The following is an 18,336-nucleotide window of genomic DNA, read 5'->3' as shown; positions in this document are numbered from 1 at the left end:
GAATATAACAAATAGAACACAGTATCATATCATAAACGGCTAATATAACCGGCATGGCATTCGCCAAATTGCAACAAAACTACTTGGCAATACCTGCCATCAAAACTCACTTCCCGGAGTTATTACGGCATAAAACACGGCTCTAAACTGCACTCCGCACATGCATTTCCCCCACCGCCCAAGTCGTAAACGATGTACCCTTTGCCCCCTCCAGGCCTCCGATGCAACTCACTTCACTTGCAAGACTGACAGTTCGCGACAAGGTTGCACCACGTGGAAACGCATTGCCCGCGCGAGGAACCTGTTGCGCCGCGAGTGCCCATGGAGTAGCATGTCTTCGGACGACTCGAAGATGGACGTGAACGCGTCGAGCACGTCGGCCTCGCCCCGCACGCCGCCCAACTGCGCCCGCTGCCGCAACCACCGCATGAAGATCGCCCTCAAGGGCCACAAGCGGTACTGCAAGTACCGCACGTGCAAGTGCGAGAAGTGCCGCCTGACGAGCGAGCGCCAGCGCGTCATGGCCATGCAGACGGCCCTCCGCCGGGCCCAAGCACAGGACGAGGCGATGATGCGCAGCGGTTCCGTCGACCCGCACGTGCTCCAGGTGCCCCAGAAGAGCCCCTCCCCCGTCCACCCGGTGGACTGCGACTCCTCGGCCTCGTCGCAGTGCTCCAACCCGCCGCCGCTCGCCCGGAAGATGACACCGGTGCCGGCGGTGCCCTCCAGCACTTCGGTCAATGTGGGCACGATCGGTGAGTCGTCCTGCTTTTTCACAAAACCGCCAATTCACCTTTAACATTTATTTCGGGTGGCGGTTTACGGAACTTCCGGTTGTGATTTTTTTGTACTGAGCTTTTTCGTACCTGAAATTACTCGCACTTTGATTGGACTTAAAACACCAAGAAATGTAATAATAATTACCAACATACTAGTTAAAATTTATTTACGTTTTTATTGCTCTTAATTAAGGGTGATGTAATTTCTACTAATAGGCAAATTCAACGTAAACTTCGATTCCCAATAACTTTCCTTTATAGAATGCGATTCATCCGTAATTTTTTACAGCGTTTTGTGTATATTCACAAAAAACAATTATATTATTAACCATCGAGTGGACGGGTGGGTGGTTCATTATACAAGATTCCGGTATCAAGGGCGGCTTTGAAATTTCAAAAAATCGGCGGGCTTTACAACTGTGTTCCGAGCTTTTTGCAGACGATACACAATCAGTCGACCGTATTAAATAATTAATTGATCACATAATTGAAGTAGATTAAAACAAATTTTATTTGCGAAAGATGCTGAAAATATTTTGCCATTTTATTGTAAATTAATATCACTGGCCACCGTTCTATATACGCCCATGGGAAGGGAGGCGACGCCCCCTCCCATCCCCCGGGAGTTTTGCATCAATTTCTTAATAAAATTGGAGAACGAATCAATGCGTATACGTCATTAATGACGACGTTCCTTTGCCAATCATTAATTAATCAGCAATGCCGGGCAAAAATCAGCTTTTGCAGCTGATATTAAGTTTTTTTTGTGACATTACGTTGGCGCTAATGATAATAAAATTTATGTAACCATGTTTTGGTTTGTGCGTTTGTCAGTTAGCTGTCATTGTTAATTTTTAAAACATAGAGAGTTTCCGATTGTGATATCTCATTATTAACAGACTTCTTACTGTTACGAAATTTTAAATAAAACCTGTCCATAATTTGTGCTATATAATACAAGAGTAGTTTTTTATTTTTGGTTAAACAATTTGTCATCATCTTTTTTTCGCATTGTCATGACATTTTTTATTATTAATTTTTAAAAATCGATCTTAATTATTTGTGAAATTTCAGAACGCGTTTTCATGACTGTTTTCAGCTTACAGAACTCTAGACCCTACCCAAAAGACGTAGTTGACAGTGGAATCAGATTTTCTCGAAAAAATTGCTCTTATTGTATCTCATTTCCGACAAAGACAGTCGATAATGTTTCATGGATAGAATTCTGTAAGCTAAGTAAGTAATTTTTTAAAATACCTACGTCTTGAAAAATTTGACGGATATTTAAAAAAATGATGAAGGTAAACTGTTTCTTTTTTTTAAATTGCCATTGTGTTATATAGAGAGATTTGTGGATAAGTTATGTTTAAGATTTCATAACAATAATAAGTCTGTTAACAATCGAGAGTTACGTTCTGAAAATGTATGTTGATTAATTTTATAACTTGGAACTTTCTGTATACACTTATATATTTATGACAGTAAGAATTTATATCATTTTACTGTGAACACGACTGGACAAAAAAATTTAATCTTCTGAAAAATACAGTTTTTTGGCGGCAGAAATTGAGTATTGATATCAGTCTCTTAGCCAGAACGAGAATAAATTTATCTTCTTCAAGAGTTCACACTTTTCTGTAACCCTTGTGATTTAAAGAAATACACGGTAAATATTGGTTCGAAGTTTAACAAGAGGTTGACAATTAATTAATTAATTCAGTAGAAAGTCAAATGAAGCGGTACAGTAATAAACGAATTTCTTAGTCCACTAGATGTACATCATTTATTAACACTCTATATATATCCAGGTATAGAGTATATTACAAAAATTTATGGGTGCCCCCAGACCCCAGAAAGTTTTCTATGGGCGCCCATGGTTTGTGTAGTAGGTATATGTATATTTAGGAAAATTGTAAAAATTTAACAGACAACTCATAGCATTAGTGAACAAACTTTTTGCTGCAGCTTCGTTTTGTTGGAAATAACCAAGCTTCATCGTCTAACTGATTCAGGAACTTTTACAACATTTCCTTTCTGTACCTTGTTTCAGTAGTGTTATTAAAAAATCAGCGGCCAATTACACTCCTGCGTGATCTAGCCAACTATACTCTCAACTTTCCGAGGGTGGAACTAGTTCAGTAAATTCTGAGGGGCAACTTCTACACTTTGGAGTTAACTCTACAAGTGAAGTTAGGCTTCATCAATGAAATTGTCATGTCTGACAATGGGTTATCATTACCAAGGTTATTTTAAAACTAATTGCCAGTACGCCACTAGAGCTGGGTGATCAATAGGCAGCAGTTGATGCGAATGGTAATTTTGTCGGAATATAGGTGGAAATTCTTTTTAACAATATTTTGACATGTCCTTTTGAGACACTTTTGACTACCGACATAAATTTGTCGGAGAGCTTCTAGGATTTTCTTCAACCAGTTGATCTGCTACTGAAGGGTTTTCTATTGGTTAAAGATTTTCAGTTTGTGTAAATTTGCTGACCACATCGTGAATATGGGCTATGAGGGCATTTTCTTGATCTTTATTCAGTTTTATGTTTATAATAACTATGAAAATTTAAAGCTACTTCATTACAATTATGCAGAGTACCACTATGAAGTTGACGGCCCCATTTCTTAATTTTCGTTAAATTGGGAAAATTACGCACTTGGCATGTAAACGTTGTGGTTTTCAGTGCTGTTCAGTAGGACATTTATGTGAAGTGTATCTAATTCTAATCGTACTAATTTCATGGTCCATCAAAATCCGTTACAAACACTATACTTTGCAACTATAAAGAAATATAAGCTTGCTCACGATACCGACACCATATATGCGTCATATTTGCAGTGTTCTAAATTAACCTTCCCCCGTCAAGCTAAGAACAATATATTTACAGAATTTGAGTATTTGTCTTTGTTCCGAAGATTTAAGTCCTACCTAGGATTGTTGCGGATGATAAAAGCAGTGTTCTGTAGGGTAAATGTGTACAAGAGTGCGCATATGTATAAGAGTACGCACTGATGATTTCTGCTTATTAGTGCCATCTGGGTAAGATGAAGTTATACCATTCAGAATTTAATGTTAAACCTGAGATAAAGGTGCAAAAGTGACCTGAATATAGTTTATAGTTTGGTCATACTGACGATTTTATGTCCACACGTTGTGTGGATGTAATTTTTACCACTCATAGTTTTAGTTTTTTGTAAGGTACGTACCAGTTCTTTTATTTTACAGTAATAATTTTCATTAGTTGTAACTTTTAAGGTGTCGTTATACACTAACAGTTTTACACTTTCTGTCCATCAAAAGCTTTTAACTTTGAAAACATTTGGTTATGTACAAATGTACAAGAGTGCGCAGCGAGGTATTGTGTAAGAGTGCGCATTGCTTGCAATACGTAGTCTAATAGTCTTGGAGATACATATCATACGATAATGAATTATTTAACTCTACTACTTTGTACTGCTTCTCAAGTTGTGTGGTGGTGGTTATGGTGATTTTTTTTTTATTTTTACTTCCTGAGCGTGTTGTAATCGAGTCCGGCGACCGACTCTCTATTTTTACGTTTTCTCGTCTTTTCAAGACCCCTAGAGTACAAAGAAATAGGTCTCCCGTTTTATGTGTCGTCTGTAGTCACTTATTCCCATTTATTTTCACCTTAGAAACAAATATTTTTTTATAAAATGTAATGCGTACTCATAAGCGTTCAAATGCGCACTCTTGTGCAATGAACTGTCTAAGAGTGCGCATTTACACATCTTGACAAAAATTGAAATTACTCTTAAAATATAGTGGTGTTGGGGCGTACAATTAAATATATCTGATCTCTAAACATGTATATAAAGAACCTATATCATAAAATTTGTCTATCCAAAAAAATTAAAAAGTTGTTGACAGTTTTACACTAAGTGCGTACTCTTGTACACATTTACCCTATATGTCTTTGGATGTTCCGGATGTACAAGTGTAGCGATGGTTACTGGTTGGACACCTAATTTGTTAACCTTAATTACCTGGCAAGTAGACTTTCCGTTTTGATAATTTGAAAAAAGGAACCTAAAATCATTTATGGGTCCTCGCGTACTTTTTTCCAGAAACAAAGAGTGAAAGACCTTTTAGTTTTGTTTTTCTTGTAAGGGATTTTATTGTGAAGTATGTCATGTCCCATCTTTTACGTGTGTACTGGCATAGCTTTCAATTTATTATTGCTACATGCACCAGGAACAGCAATAATAATCAGTGCAACCTAAGAATGGCATTGATAATAATGATTATTACATTGGTGTGGATCAAATTGCCTTTGAGAACAAGTATTTTTTATCTGTATCTGGTGCTTGCTCAATAAAACGTTTTATTTATTCAGAAGTACACGTTGGCGATTTTTTTGCTTGATACTGACTGAGAGTAACCCGCTCATAATAATGAATGATTTGGCTAAAAAATATTAAAAATCAACGAGTAGTTTTCAGAAAACGAGGTGATGTTTTTTATTTTTCAATTTTTCAATTTTTTGTAATTACATCTTATTTTTGCACTGATTGTACCATTTACTTTGAGCAGATCTCAGGCGATGTATTGCAGTAAACTTTTCGTCTTTATCAGACATCGTAAAACCTTGTCCGACGCGAATGTTATTAGTATTAAGAATAAAAGTAGGCCTGCTTACTTACTTTCCGTTACTCTTCTTCATTCCCCTTGGAACATGGAAAAACTAGGTGTAATACTAACCGACAAATTGTTGAAAAACAAACTCTCTAAAAATTTGCTTTTAATAAAAATGTTCAAGACACTGTACAGATTTTAATAATTTTGTTTAATGGTAATCGAGTCTATCGGACGACTTCCCAGTTTCATGTTTTCTCGACGTTTCATGACCACTAGAGTACGGAAAAAGTGGATTCTCGTCATCTCAGTGAATTCTATTTTAAAATGATTTAAATGTTATACAACAAAATACTGTATTCACTTTCAGTTTTTTCTCTAAAGGTTCAAATTTTCGCAAAAACGTTTAGGAGGTATAATAACGTTGCAGTACCAACAAGGGATATAACTGCCGAACTTGGCAGTTTCTTTTTTATTTTTATGACTAGTATTATCTATGTTGATGACGTCAGCACAAATTTTTTATTGGTGAAATTATAAACGCGTCACCCTATATTTCTCGTACGCACGTTTTTATTTAAAAATCATCAAATAAGAATTATAATATTCAGAACATTTTATTTGGTTGTGGCTTAATTAATAATTTTAGTCTTAGGTATATTTTTAGGATACAAACTCATTCAAATCAAACTAATTTTTACGTGACATTTTTTCGATGTACTGATAAACACAAACATGTCAACTTAAGATTCCTAATAGTGCTGAGAGGACATTTTGTTTGGTCGGTTATGTTCTTTAAATATATTTTATTTTGTTTCGTACTTGGGGACGCAGGGGCTGCGGGTGTGTTATTTATTCCGCTGATTTTTACTCTATAGAGGTTTAAAGAAGTGGGATTTGTCGGATCATATTTCAAGGGACAGGGAGGTTCGGTCGAAATAACCTTCGACTCATTTTTTTTAATTGCTTATACTGGGCTACACAAGAAAATTAATGAATGAGTAAAATTATTTTATAGATTAAATCAGAAACTCCATTGTCCCGAAAATTTGGCAATACAATACTAATACTACTAATTTGGTTAAGGAAAAACTCATTTGATACATACGCGCAGCTGTATTTGTTTTATTAGACTTCAGGGGCGAGGGAAGTTCTGTCGAAATAAACTTCGACCAGTTTTTTTCCACTATTATCCAAATAACCTGAAAATTGCGATACAGATTTGCAATAATGATAATTGGAAACATATATGTTATTAGTCAAAACGTCAAATTATTTACAAGCGTAACAATAAGTACCTTGGAAGATGCAAGAGCCTTTTTTTATCTTTCATTTTTAATTATACTTTAATAATAAAAATAAAGGTAATTTTACGACGTTCTCACAAGGCAGAGTGGATGACCTGTTTTGAGATAATTGGTATAATAAATTACTTTTAATAGTTTAATATTTTTTATGAAAAATAAAAGCATATTACTTACGCACAAATAGTGGCACGTTTCAGAGCCTATTAAAAAAAAAACGTTGATGTTATAATTTTGTATGACAAGGTCGTCAACTTTTGGAAATAATTAAATAACTTTTGCTTCATGTTCCGTTATCCCAAAATCAATGTTCCCGCCTTACAATAATCTCAGAAAATCCCTTTGGATAATTTTTGAGCAAAGGTAAGTTTTTGTCTAAAAGTTAAATATAGAAATGGGTTATTAAGCTGCAAAAGTAGTACATTTCAGAAGAAATATTGTTTAAGCTAAGCAGTTGAATATCAAAGATATCTGAAATTAAAACATCCGCAAGAATGATTTATTACAATACTTCTCTGAACTGTTCTCCAAGAAGTAAAGATATGTTTAAAATAAATCTAAATATACAAGCCACTCTGTTTAAGATAACACACTGTAGGAGTTCTTCAATAATGTAGGTAGCCTATGTTTGCCACTGGATTGTGGTGTAGATGCTACATATTTCTGAAGTAGTTTGTTTTGAGGGTGTTTTGTAGGAGTGTTTATATGAAACACAGGTCTCTAATTTTCGTTTATTTAATGTTTGCGGTTGATAATAATCTGTGGTGTAGTGTGTGTCATTGTGGTTAATGTGTCTGTGGTCTTTCGTGTTGCGTCCATCTTTGTTCTCCGGTTTGGTCTGATCTGTGGTCTATTGTCGTTGCTGACCTTCAATTTTGTCTTTACATATTAGATTTCAACCATGGAACTATAGACAGGTTCCATTAAAATTTATTTCCTCTCCAGAAAGTTGAAAATTTTGAAATCGTCGCTCAAAATAATATAAATATGTTGGTCCCCTTAAATACGGTCGAAGATCCAGTTTTTTCGTGAAATTATAAAATTTGAGATTGCAAGCTTTTATTTTATAATAACCCCTATAAGTAAAACAGATTGGTCGAAGGTTATTTCGACAGATTTTCCCTCGTGAAGTGTAGTCCAAATCTCGCTGCCTTGAAAAATTATAAAATTTGATTTTACGACATTTTATCTGTGATAAGTGATAACTGACCTCTACACAAAAAATGAGATAGTAGTAACAGTTTAGAAAAAAGAAAGGCCCAAAAGGTTGTTATACAGTTTGGATTTTTTGCGAAAATTTTGATGCCTGTGGTAAAAAATTTAGACGGATTCATAAACTACCAATGTAGGAGTGACGTCATCAAATTGTTGATGGGAATGATTAGCCTAATTTTGGTTAGCGTTTTATTATGTACCCAATATTATTTAAAATCATCAAATTTTATATACATACACGTAAAATTTTGGTTCCGGAGATTATTTGTTTAGTAAAAATCGACAAAAATGATAGACAGACGGAAACGGGAAATCTATTTTTTCATACTCTTGGGCTCATGAAACGTAGTAAAAACATGAAAGAAGCCATTCGCCGAATGGATTTTTTTGAGGAAAATGAAAACATCAATTGGTTTATACATTCATTATAATGGAACAGTCTCTCTAAGCGGTTGTAAAAACTAAAACCCTTGTACTAGAATACCATGACAGTACTAATTTCTTTCTTCGTAGAAGAGCAAATTAGTGCTTTGGTTTTAATCAAATCTGCAGGGTTTTTCTTCCAACGACGAAAAAAGAATTTTTAATCTCGTAGCCACTTACATTAACCAATTGTTTTTCTCCATGGTCACCCAAAAAACGAAGAGAACTCTTTCGGTCTCATCTGATTTGTAGGCCTCGGCTTTAAACTTCAGATCGGCCGAAAAAGTTCTGTATGGTCTTGATACACAATTACCTATTAACATTTCCAGTTTCTTAGATTAATTGTAAAATTTTATTCTGTAGATTTTATTTTTGTATGGTAAGTAGTTAGCATAAATAAGTCCTAACTATGTAGGTTTATTTATGACTCCTACATTTTATTATAATTTTTTTTTTCAAAAAAGTCGTGCAACCAGTTCAATTTTATATATTCTACACAATAAAAATATCCACCGAAACTAAAAAAATTTCTTTGTCGGCACACAAATTGACAGATCGACATTTTCCTAGATTTTGAAAAAGATAGTGTTCTTTATTTTAAACACACTGTATATATAAATTCGACCAGCTGATCATCTTTAGTTGAAAATAGGCTTTTAGGGCAAGATCTATTGAAGTATAAAAAAATTTTTGTTGCACTAACATTTTTATACTTAACAACGAACCATTGGAGATAAAATAAGTATATTGTAGGTCCCATGAAATTTTGGGTGAAGTTCGAGTTTTGTTATGCTGTTGCAAAACTTGTGTACATCCCACTGAATTTGCCAAAGACATGGTATTTTTCTAACTTCGTATGTACAGAGTTAGTAATTTTTGGATGTCCAAATGTAAATGTGAAAAGTTGGGTAAGATACAGCGTGTTATTGAAAGGTACGTACAAAATAAAATCGGCGATTGGTCTCGAAGTATGGGTGCTAAAAGTTAAAAAAAAGTTCAGGTAAAAGTGTTTTCCTTTTAGAGATAAAAAATTCGTTGTACGCCTCTGATAAAAAGATTATTTTTCGTTTCTATAGAAACATTTAGTCTTGACAAAAGTTTTATTTACAGATTTACTAAAATAAATTAATTTTACCAATTTATCTTTCAGTAGCGTCTAAAAAGGTTGGATAAGGGTTAATTTTCCCCTTATAATTTTGATAACGCAAAATAAGTTTTTCAGACTTCTTAGACTTTTAGAAGAACTGTCAAATGTTGTTGTACGTACCTTTCAATAACACCCTGTATAAACATGTTTTTCTTTAGTTGTATGAATACGTAGTTGCTGTGTAGTGATTTGCTTACTGTAACAGCTGTACAAAAGGACGTAAATTATATTTATATAATTGTATGTGACTGAACAAAACCACTTTTTCAATGCAAAGTTTTTGCCATAAGATTCATTTTGATTTAAAGTTGATCACGTACCTCGTTATGACCCATTTTGATGGTCATCAAGCTTTGTTCGTTAAGGAGCTCAGCGGAGTTGGCATTGGATAAAATAAGTTGTTATTAATTCATTTTTTATCGACACTCTAAGTTTTATATTTTAGTTTTTCTGCCATAAAATTCGCAGCCAACAAGATCGCAGCAAAAAAAGAATGAAGTGGCAAATTGTGAAGCCGTCAAAGTCGGCACGGTTGGCAACTGCAGATACCTAACGACGGTGTAATTTATCTACATAGAAGCCGCCACGCGAGGAGAAGAGAATGACAGATGTTCAGTTATATTTAGACGTAATTTCACTATCAGTGAGTTTAAAGCTACTTATATCATGCGGCGATAGCAGATTTTGTCTGACCGTGCTATAAACTTAAGTTAGAAAAATAATTAATAATTTTATATATGCCTCACTTTATTTTAATGTTGGTAAAATAAGTTGTAATTAATATGTTATTAAATTATAAATAAAGGAACATGTCACTCTGTAAGATTAAAAAAAAAATAAATTAAAAAGTCGCCTAGTTTTTGAAAGATTTAAGCTTTATCCGCTTTGTAGTTTTAAAGTCAAATTGTAAATTTTGTACCTTCTAAATACGAAATAGAAGATACTTGGCAAACTTTTGAGATGATGTCATCAAGTTTTTGGAAGGGATAAATCAATAAAATATACTTAGGGATCTACCATGTTTATGTTTTTTTAACAAAGATCTTCATGCCTAAAATGGAGATTAGGGTAGATTAATAAATTACAAGTATATCGACCTTAAGACATTTACTTGACAAAAATTTTAGAATTTTAGTGGGGATGGTCAGACAGATTCTGGTCTGTCTGTCATAAAATATCATGACCTACAAAATTTTTGTTTGGAGTAGGCTATGATTAATACACGTAAGCTTATCTTTCTTTCCGATAAACATTAGCTTTCTATCTCGTGTCCGATGTTAGCCTACCCTTAAAAAAATATGGATGGTATGGTATGTGATTATATGCCAAATAATGAAATAAATAATAACGACAAATTTATATAATATACATCACATGGTCTGTACGTCAACTGCTGATATCTTGCGAATGATTAACACTAGTTGATGCAAATGAACAAAACGTAACCTAGATAGCCACAACGTCGCGATGAAATAGCACATTTGGTGTCTATTGGGTTAATACCGCGATCGTTTTACTTCGTTAAGTTGTAGGATGATTTTCACAAAAACACACTGAATTTGTGATGATTAATACTGGTAAAATTGACCAGCGATGTTTTGTAAGACGAAGGAAAATAGCTTGTCCCCGAGTATTTCAAGTACATATTTCAAAAACGTGAAGCAATGAAGAAGTTTGAATAGCGAATATTACACACTTTTTCATTGTAATTTTGGACGCGTTGGCCAAGTTTTTGTTGCAAAATTTGAAATTGGCAAGCTATCTCCACGTCCGACAATCCTTTAATGTGGATGGCGCTACCTCACGCGTAACCGTTCGCGTGGATTCAGGTCCTTGAAAATGTTGCCTGATTAGAGGTGAAGTCGGTGCACCAGTTATAATTTATGAATGTTAGTACGTGTACAGATTTTATGATAGATTTGGTTTTCTTTTAATTTTTACGCGCGTAATTTTCTCGATTTTGTGGAATCCGTGGCTTTGGCACTGTGATTTTTTTCTGTTTTCATGAATATTTGATTCCCAAAATTTTTGAAACTATAACTGTTGGGTCTCCTTGCAGAAAAAAATGGACACTGTGGTGTTACTTTTTCAAAAAGATTAGATAACTTTCACTTCTATTTCATCCAGCCATGAGTTTGATCCCATAATTCGTAGGAGTACCACTACAATTCTGATTTTTGTACAAAACACCTCGGATAAACAAGGAAAACTTAAAATGAAACAAAAAACAAAAGATTTCGATGTCCGGTGTTCTGAACGTTATTTGATTTTATTAAATACCTTTACCACTGCACCCCACCGCTCCACCAATTGTGCCATCGAAGGTTAATTGTATCAAATAAATTGCTTATTCTCTAAATTCACGGAACATAACCTAATATTGTCATTCGCAACTTTGGTAGCACAGAAAATATGTTCATGTAAATTGATAATTTTGGGAAGGTGTTTAAGCATGCTCTAAATATACTTATTACATTCAATTTAATTTAATGGTATTATAATTCAGTTTTGCGCATCAGTGAACATTCCATTGTTGTAATCTTTGTCATTAAAAAGGTCGTCTAGAATTCTCAACTTGGTGTTAATAAGAATATTAGTGTTTTATATTGGTAAATAAACAATTTGTGCCTGTGTAGAATTCGAAATAGATTTTTTATGATAAAAGTAAAGAATTCTAAACGCTAAATAAACACTTCAGTCAAATCTTGGTAAATTTTGTTGAATTGTGTACTTAAAAAAAGCTACTAAAAGTAGTAATGTGGACTCCATTTGACACCCTATTTGAATTGAGTTTAACTAAAAAATGTTTACTGCCTTTTCTGGTTAGAATATTTCCTCCTTTAGCGACAGTTCTTTATAAGCCATATTAGAGTGTCATTTTAAAGGATTTTTTATGTGGTTCATGGTGTGGAATTTTAAATATACTTCCATATAAATGTATTTAAAACGTTTACCACATGCAAATTTGTCAACGTGTGCTCATATCCCACGTTGAATGGGTAGAAACAGTAGACGGAAATGTGCACTTCAAGTCATGACATCCAACGCTGTGAAGGAAATGTCACGGACTTATCTTAACATACCTATCGACATGAGTCCACTATATTATAAAATAACCAACTGGTTTATTGTTAATTGAGTTTAACAATAAATTTAGTTTGTCATTGTCATTTGTTATTATATATTCGTTTCCATTGTTAATTATTCAGTTATTCTAGTCCTCCGTTTTTAATGAAATTAACGAAAGCTTGATGTATTTTTACTCGGTTTTGTGGTTCTTCGATAGTTACATATAATTTATTTATTTCCACCAATGACATTCGAGACTTATCGACATTACCCCATAGCAAATTACGAACTTTAATTATTATTAGTTAGCAGCACGGCACATACGGTGCACACTTATTTCACAGTGTTGCTTTACACATAACAATTTTATTTTGCAAAGACCATTGAGCTAATAAATAAGACTAAGTTGCTTTCTTTTAGTGAAGATGTGTTGCGTCCAGTTTAATTTTTGGATAAGTTGTAATCCCAGGTATTTCACATTTTCTTTGCTTCATTGGCTTGAAACCGCCATTTTTTAAGCACGGATGGTATTTGGTTGAGACCACCCTATAATTGTTGATCTGAGAGCTATAGCACTATTATTTGCATGCGTTGACGTGGTGATACGACGGTAAAGTGGGTGTAACACAGGTCCCAACACGCTACTTTGTGAAACTCCAGAGTCTATTGGAAATCGTGACGCACGTATAAAGTTTGTCCAGAATTATAAGAATTTTATGGACTCCCAACGTTAATTTGTTTCACAGTTCAGGCGTCAATTCTATTGTACAAGTAAAGAGCCTGTCAGGGGAAAGCCGATCTTTTGTTCGCCCCGCTCTTCAGCTAAACAATAAAACGGACAACAGGGCTGTAAAATTGAATTAACTTTGGGAGTCCATAAAATTCTTATAATTCTAGACAAACTTTACTAAGATCACTTTAAAAGCATACAGATAATATTTTACAACTTTAGTCAAAGAACCCAACCCGCAAAACTCTTAAACCATAAATTATGCAGGTACGACCGCCAAAGACCGTCTGCTTGGGGCAGCACAGGATATTCAATAGGCACGCGACAGGGTTTACAAGTTTACAAGGACCCTACTGCGAAAAGCCGACTCGGCATTGTCAACGAAATAATCCTAATTAGTGGCTATTCTGTAACGCATCCGTTAAATTTAAGGGTGCTTTAAAATTGTCTATTTTACCGGGGTGTTAAATGTACGATTTAAAGATGCTATTCTGTAACACGAAAATAACGGACGCCGACAAAAATCCAACTTTTAAAGCACGTCCGTTAAATGCATTGTGAACCACCCACATCTGTAGGCAGTGTGTCCTCATCGTAGACTGGATGTACATGTTTACGCAGAAACTTTGACAGTTAAGCATATGAGTGTGTGAGGTTAAGTTAAACATCATACGAAATTCGCATGTTATATTCAAAAAATGTGGTCTTAACTGAAATTATTTGAAATATTTAACATTAATGAATGTTAAATGTTTAAAAAATTGGTCTAAAGAGTTTAGACAGTACTTCCCTCGCTGTCGGAAACTTGACGACTGCATGCCTATTGTGTTTTTTTTTTCTCATTACATATTTGTATTGGGAATTTAAAAAAAAATTGCGATGACGTCATCAACATTTTTGCAAGGACACGTATGTCAGTTGGGATAGATGTAGTGTAATACTAAGAATAAAATTATTGTATTCCCAAATTTTCGGGAAAATGAATTGGGTCGTTTTGAATATTGATTTGTTATAATCATATATCTAATAGTACTATATTGCTAACTGGCCTCAAAAGATTCCGAAATCCGAAAACATAACGGCAGAGCAATATATCGGACCTCTCTGTCTCTCTGTGGTACTAAACAGTACTATTCTTATTTGAGTGCAATCAATAACTCCAATCAAATCAGAAAAACGTGGCTCTATTGAACTAAAGTTTCGTTCATTATTCTGCCTGGTTTGTGGAGAGTTCGGAAATTTTATCCACTGATTTAGTAAATGAGCCACAACGCAATTGGACACTTCTGCAATGCAACGACTCACACTTGGTTGACTTAATGCGAATGAAAAACCATGTCCAGTTCCCACCTGGTAATTTCCGTGCCCAAAAAAATGCTTAATTTAATCCTGATCAGAAAAAAATCTATATTTTTTACCTTTGCACACGTTCACGTCTTTCTTCCATAAGTGCCAAATTAATAATTAACCTATCTAATGCCATACTTAATTAAAGATTAATTGTTACCACCAAAGCTTTTAAATTGAATGAATTATTAATGCAAGTTAAAAAAACACAGAAAACAACTATAGGTTATATCCAAACCCTGCTTTAAATTTTAACGGTTGCTTTGGCCTAGCCGATAAAAATTCTCTCTTAAACGCTTATTTTAACCCACCTAACGTTACATTTTAACGCACCTACCAGATACAGAATAGGTTTGTAGTTTTACCGTACCCTTAAAATTTTAACCGTGCGTTATTTTTATCGGATGTCTTACAGAATAGCCCCTATTATGTCATAAAATTTTATTCGTATGCTTTTCAAGTGATCTTAGTATAAAAATAACGATCTTCGAGATAGGATTTCAGGATCAGGTAGTAGGAGAGAGGAATCATTTTCCTTAATTTATGTAAGAAACCAAGTTTCAAGCCCCCGTTTGGCGAGTGTTCAAATTCATAGTGATGTTTATCTGGGCACGGTATACACACATGTTCTCTTCGTTAATTCTTTGGTTCTACTTCTTCGGTTGAACTACTCTCAACATCATCTGCAGATCGTTTTCCAATACTGCGGACAAAGTAGTTTCTTAAATTGAGCGAAAAGACCACAAGTTCATTATTTCAAATTACTTCATTTACTACAGCAGGATTTACAAATGTAAACTGGCTTTAATTGTCCACTTTCTTGTTCTAAAAAATTATTGCTTTTCTCGAACGGTTCGGGTACTTTCGGCAGTCCATTGCTAGGACCATGACCGCGGGAGACGGTCATTATTATTAGCCCCATCTGTACGTTTGAACCACGTTTGGGTATGTTACGCCTTTTCGCTTTATCCCACTTCTCGACGAATTCCTTCGAATTTCAACAGCAAGGTTATCGGAAGCATTATTACCGATTTATTATCCTTCCATTTAGGCAGACATAACTTCCCGTCACTTCGAAATACTTGTTCGTTGTCCCCTCTTTTGTTTGATTTAAATTTGTAAGCTTCGTCTAATTTTTCCGTTGGCTTCAATTCGGCAAAGTTTCACGGAGTCATAGTACCGTTGAGGGACCTAAACCTAATTGCTGGCATTGCAAAGAAGTAGTGACTCCTTGATATATTTTACCTATTTCAAAATTAAGAATCGCTCATTCCAGGTGATGTGGTTGAACAAAATTTTTTAATGCAACTGGTCTGGGTTTGTTTTCTAGATATTGTGGAACAGCACATCCATTTAGGAAGGGAATCATTTGCTCGTCCATTGAGAATGCTGCTTCGGGACTTCTTTCAATGGCCTTGCAACGATTTTCCACTGAAATCTGTAATTTTTGGAGTTTTCAAGTCGGTCAGAAAACCAAAATTTTGAATTCCAATACAAAATGGATGCGAGGAAATTTCATTTAATATTGAACTGTGTATTCTGCTTCTAATTTAAAAAAATAAGACATTATTTTAAATATTTCTGAAAATGGCCCCAAGGAACTAGAGCTCTATCATGATTCTAGGCTGATCCTTACTGGCTGAGCGGGAATATTCCTCTTCATAGTTAGTTGCCTACCTTTCCGGAATGGTCACCCTCGATCCCCCCTAGTGAGTGTTTTGCATTATAGATCCTAGATCCCACCGGTCAGAAATCGGTTATCCAGTGTATTAAAGAAGTTACAACAAGACCTGTGAAAAGGGAATAAGACTTACCCACTACTTCTGCTTCTGTACCATTTTGTAAATAGTTGCCAGGTGGCGTCGAATCAGCATAAAAGTTCAAAGTGCCACTCTTTTATTCTAATTTGGAGTGTCTTCTATTGAGACATTACGGGCATCTGTCACATACATGATAATTTGAGCGTGGACTAAAAAAATTTCCACTACATGTAAAAGCGTCTTACACATTTTGAGATTACGTCATCGATTTTTTGCTGGAGATGAATATATACAATTTGGTTAGCGTTTTACCATCTTAGAGGACACCAAAAATTTCATAGTTTTCAGTCCATTGGCTTCCAAAATTACTTTTCTACATTGAAATTACACATTTGTAAAAATGACCCTCATAAATAAGAAGTCTCTTGGTTACAGTCTAGAAGTGATCTTCAGTTTCCTGAGAAATAAAGACATCACCATTTGTCTATTTTTCAAACAAAGTCCTAGAAATCAGTAAAAATGATTGCAATATTCGGTATTTAGGTAACTTCCCTTCACAGCGTGACTCAATAAAAGTATTTATACCAATAAATTTGTTGGCTTATCAGTGAATGATCTGGGCCATATTCGAAAAGCAGACCTACTAGTTTCGATGAGTACTTTTACAGTGGCTCGTGAAGGGGAGGGTGGTACAATGAACAACTTTAAACGTTGTCCATCGAATACTGGAGTCAATTTCACTTATTTCTAGACGGAGTGTACAATGAACAAAAATAAACTTTTGCCTGTTGCATTTTCGTAGCCCATGGCGACATTTGTACAAGCTCATCGAAAATGTGGGTGGTTTCTTTGCGATTCTGTGACCTTGGCGAGTTAACTAACACCAGTCGAAGTAAGGCCGCTTATGAATTGGTTAAAGACCTTTACGATGTACTGTACAGCACGTCTTGGAATATTTTTCACCGAAACTATTTTTTTTTACGGAACCCAGTCTTCTTTTCGAATTATTTGGTAAATCATTTTTGTCGTTGCTGCCCGCCAACGGCTTCGGGTTTTGTTAAGAGGTCGGAGTATGGAGATTAAAATTTCTTCAATTTATCAATGTCACTCCGTAATGTTCAACGAACGGCAATACTGGTACATTTATGCACGTCAGGCCAATGTTGTCCTTTTCTGACATGCATTTAATCTGAGATTTATAAATTGTTTTTATTTACCAAACTTAACTGTCTCTGTGAATGGAGTTAAGAGTCATATTGTTACTTTATATTGGGATGACTTCTTTAGACTTGGCCTCAGGTTCACACTTTCTGTTCAAGGTGCGCTGCGCCAATACGAGTTGTTTCCCTCGCAACAACTTTTTAAAAAGGGGGCGTGAAACGAAAATGATTCAAATTTTTTGGTAATTAATAACCTGTACCAGTAACACAGATTATTAATCTTTTTGGTTGCTTAATGCCTAAATTCTTTAATTGCATTTGACGTAAGTAATTACCCCTGTAACAATGTAAGATTGTTTCTGCACCAAAAAAAAAAACTCTTAAACTATTGAAATTTTTTAACGATATTTTTTGTATTTATACCCCTCAAAGGAATGAAGTTTAAATGACATTTATACAGTCTTTAATTTTTGGAATATGGGTCTCCTGAAATGAAAGTAGTTATGTAAACGGGTCAGCCATTACTGATTTTCATTTGGTTTGCACATTGGAAGACCTAATTTTTTTTTTCAATACGCGGAGATTGTTTTAAGAGATAATTGTCTTGAAAATATTTTTCCAAGAATGCATAAAATTGAACCAGCCAATATTGTTAAATTGTCCAAATAAAAACCCAAGACTTAAAAGGTTGTCTTTTAGTGCAACATCTTTGAACATAATAGGTGGTTAATTCAACCTTCTTAAAAAAACTTCAAAAAATAATTTGACGAACTAAAGTTGCTTGGATTGGTAATTCTCAAATA

The 18,336-nt window shown here is 34.7% G+C and overlaps 1 protein-coding gene across 3 annotated transcripts in view; it reads left to right on the top strand.

Annotated features, from left to right (window-relative positions):
- The first annotated feature begins 251 nt into the window (after positions 1-251).
- Positions 252-18,336, top strand: part of LOC135134756 (protein doublesex-like) — a 214,930-nt gene continuing 196,845 nt past the window's right edge. For all 3 annotated transcript variants that reach the window (XR_010281374.1, XM_064063584.1, XM_064063583.1), the window contains exon 1: positions 252-755. Coding sequence is in view for 2 of the 3 variants with exons in the window: in XM_064063584.1 (XP_063919654.1) it covers positions 332-755 (424 nt within the window). In the remaining variant the exon portion in view is untranslated. The remainder of the gene's footprint in view (positions 756-18,336) is intronic.

Source organism: Zophobas morio, unplaced genomic scaffold (genome assembly GCF_036711695.1).
Source record: "Zophobas morio isolate AGI-343-1 ecotype UQ-CSIRO unplaced genomic scaffold, CSIRO_AGI_Zmor_V1 ptg000023l, whole genome shotgun sequence".
Classification (NCBI taxonomy): Eukaryota; Metazoa; Arthropoda; class Insecta; order Coleoptera; family Tenebrionidae; genus Zophobas; species Zophobas morio.
Note: the sequence above shows the minus strand (reverse complement) of the source record. Positions and strands in the feature narration are given on the sequence as shown.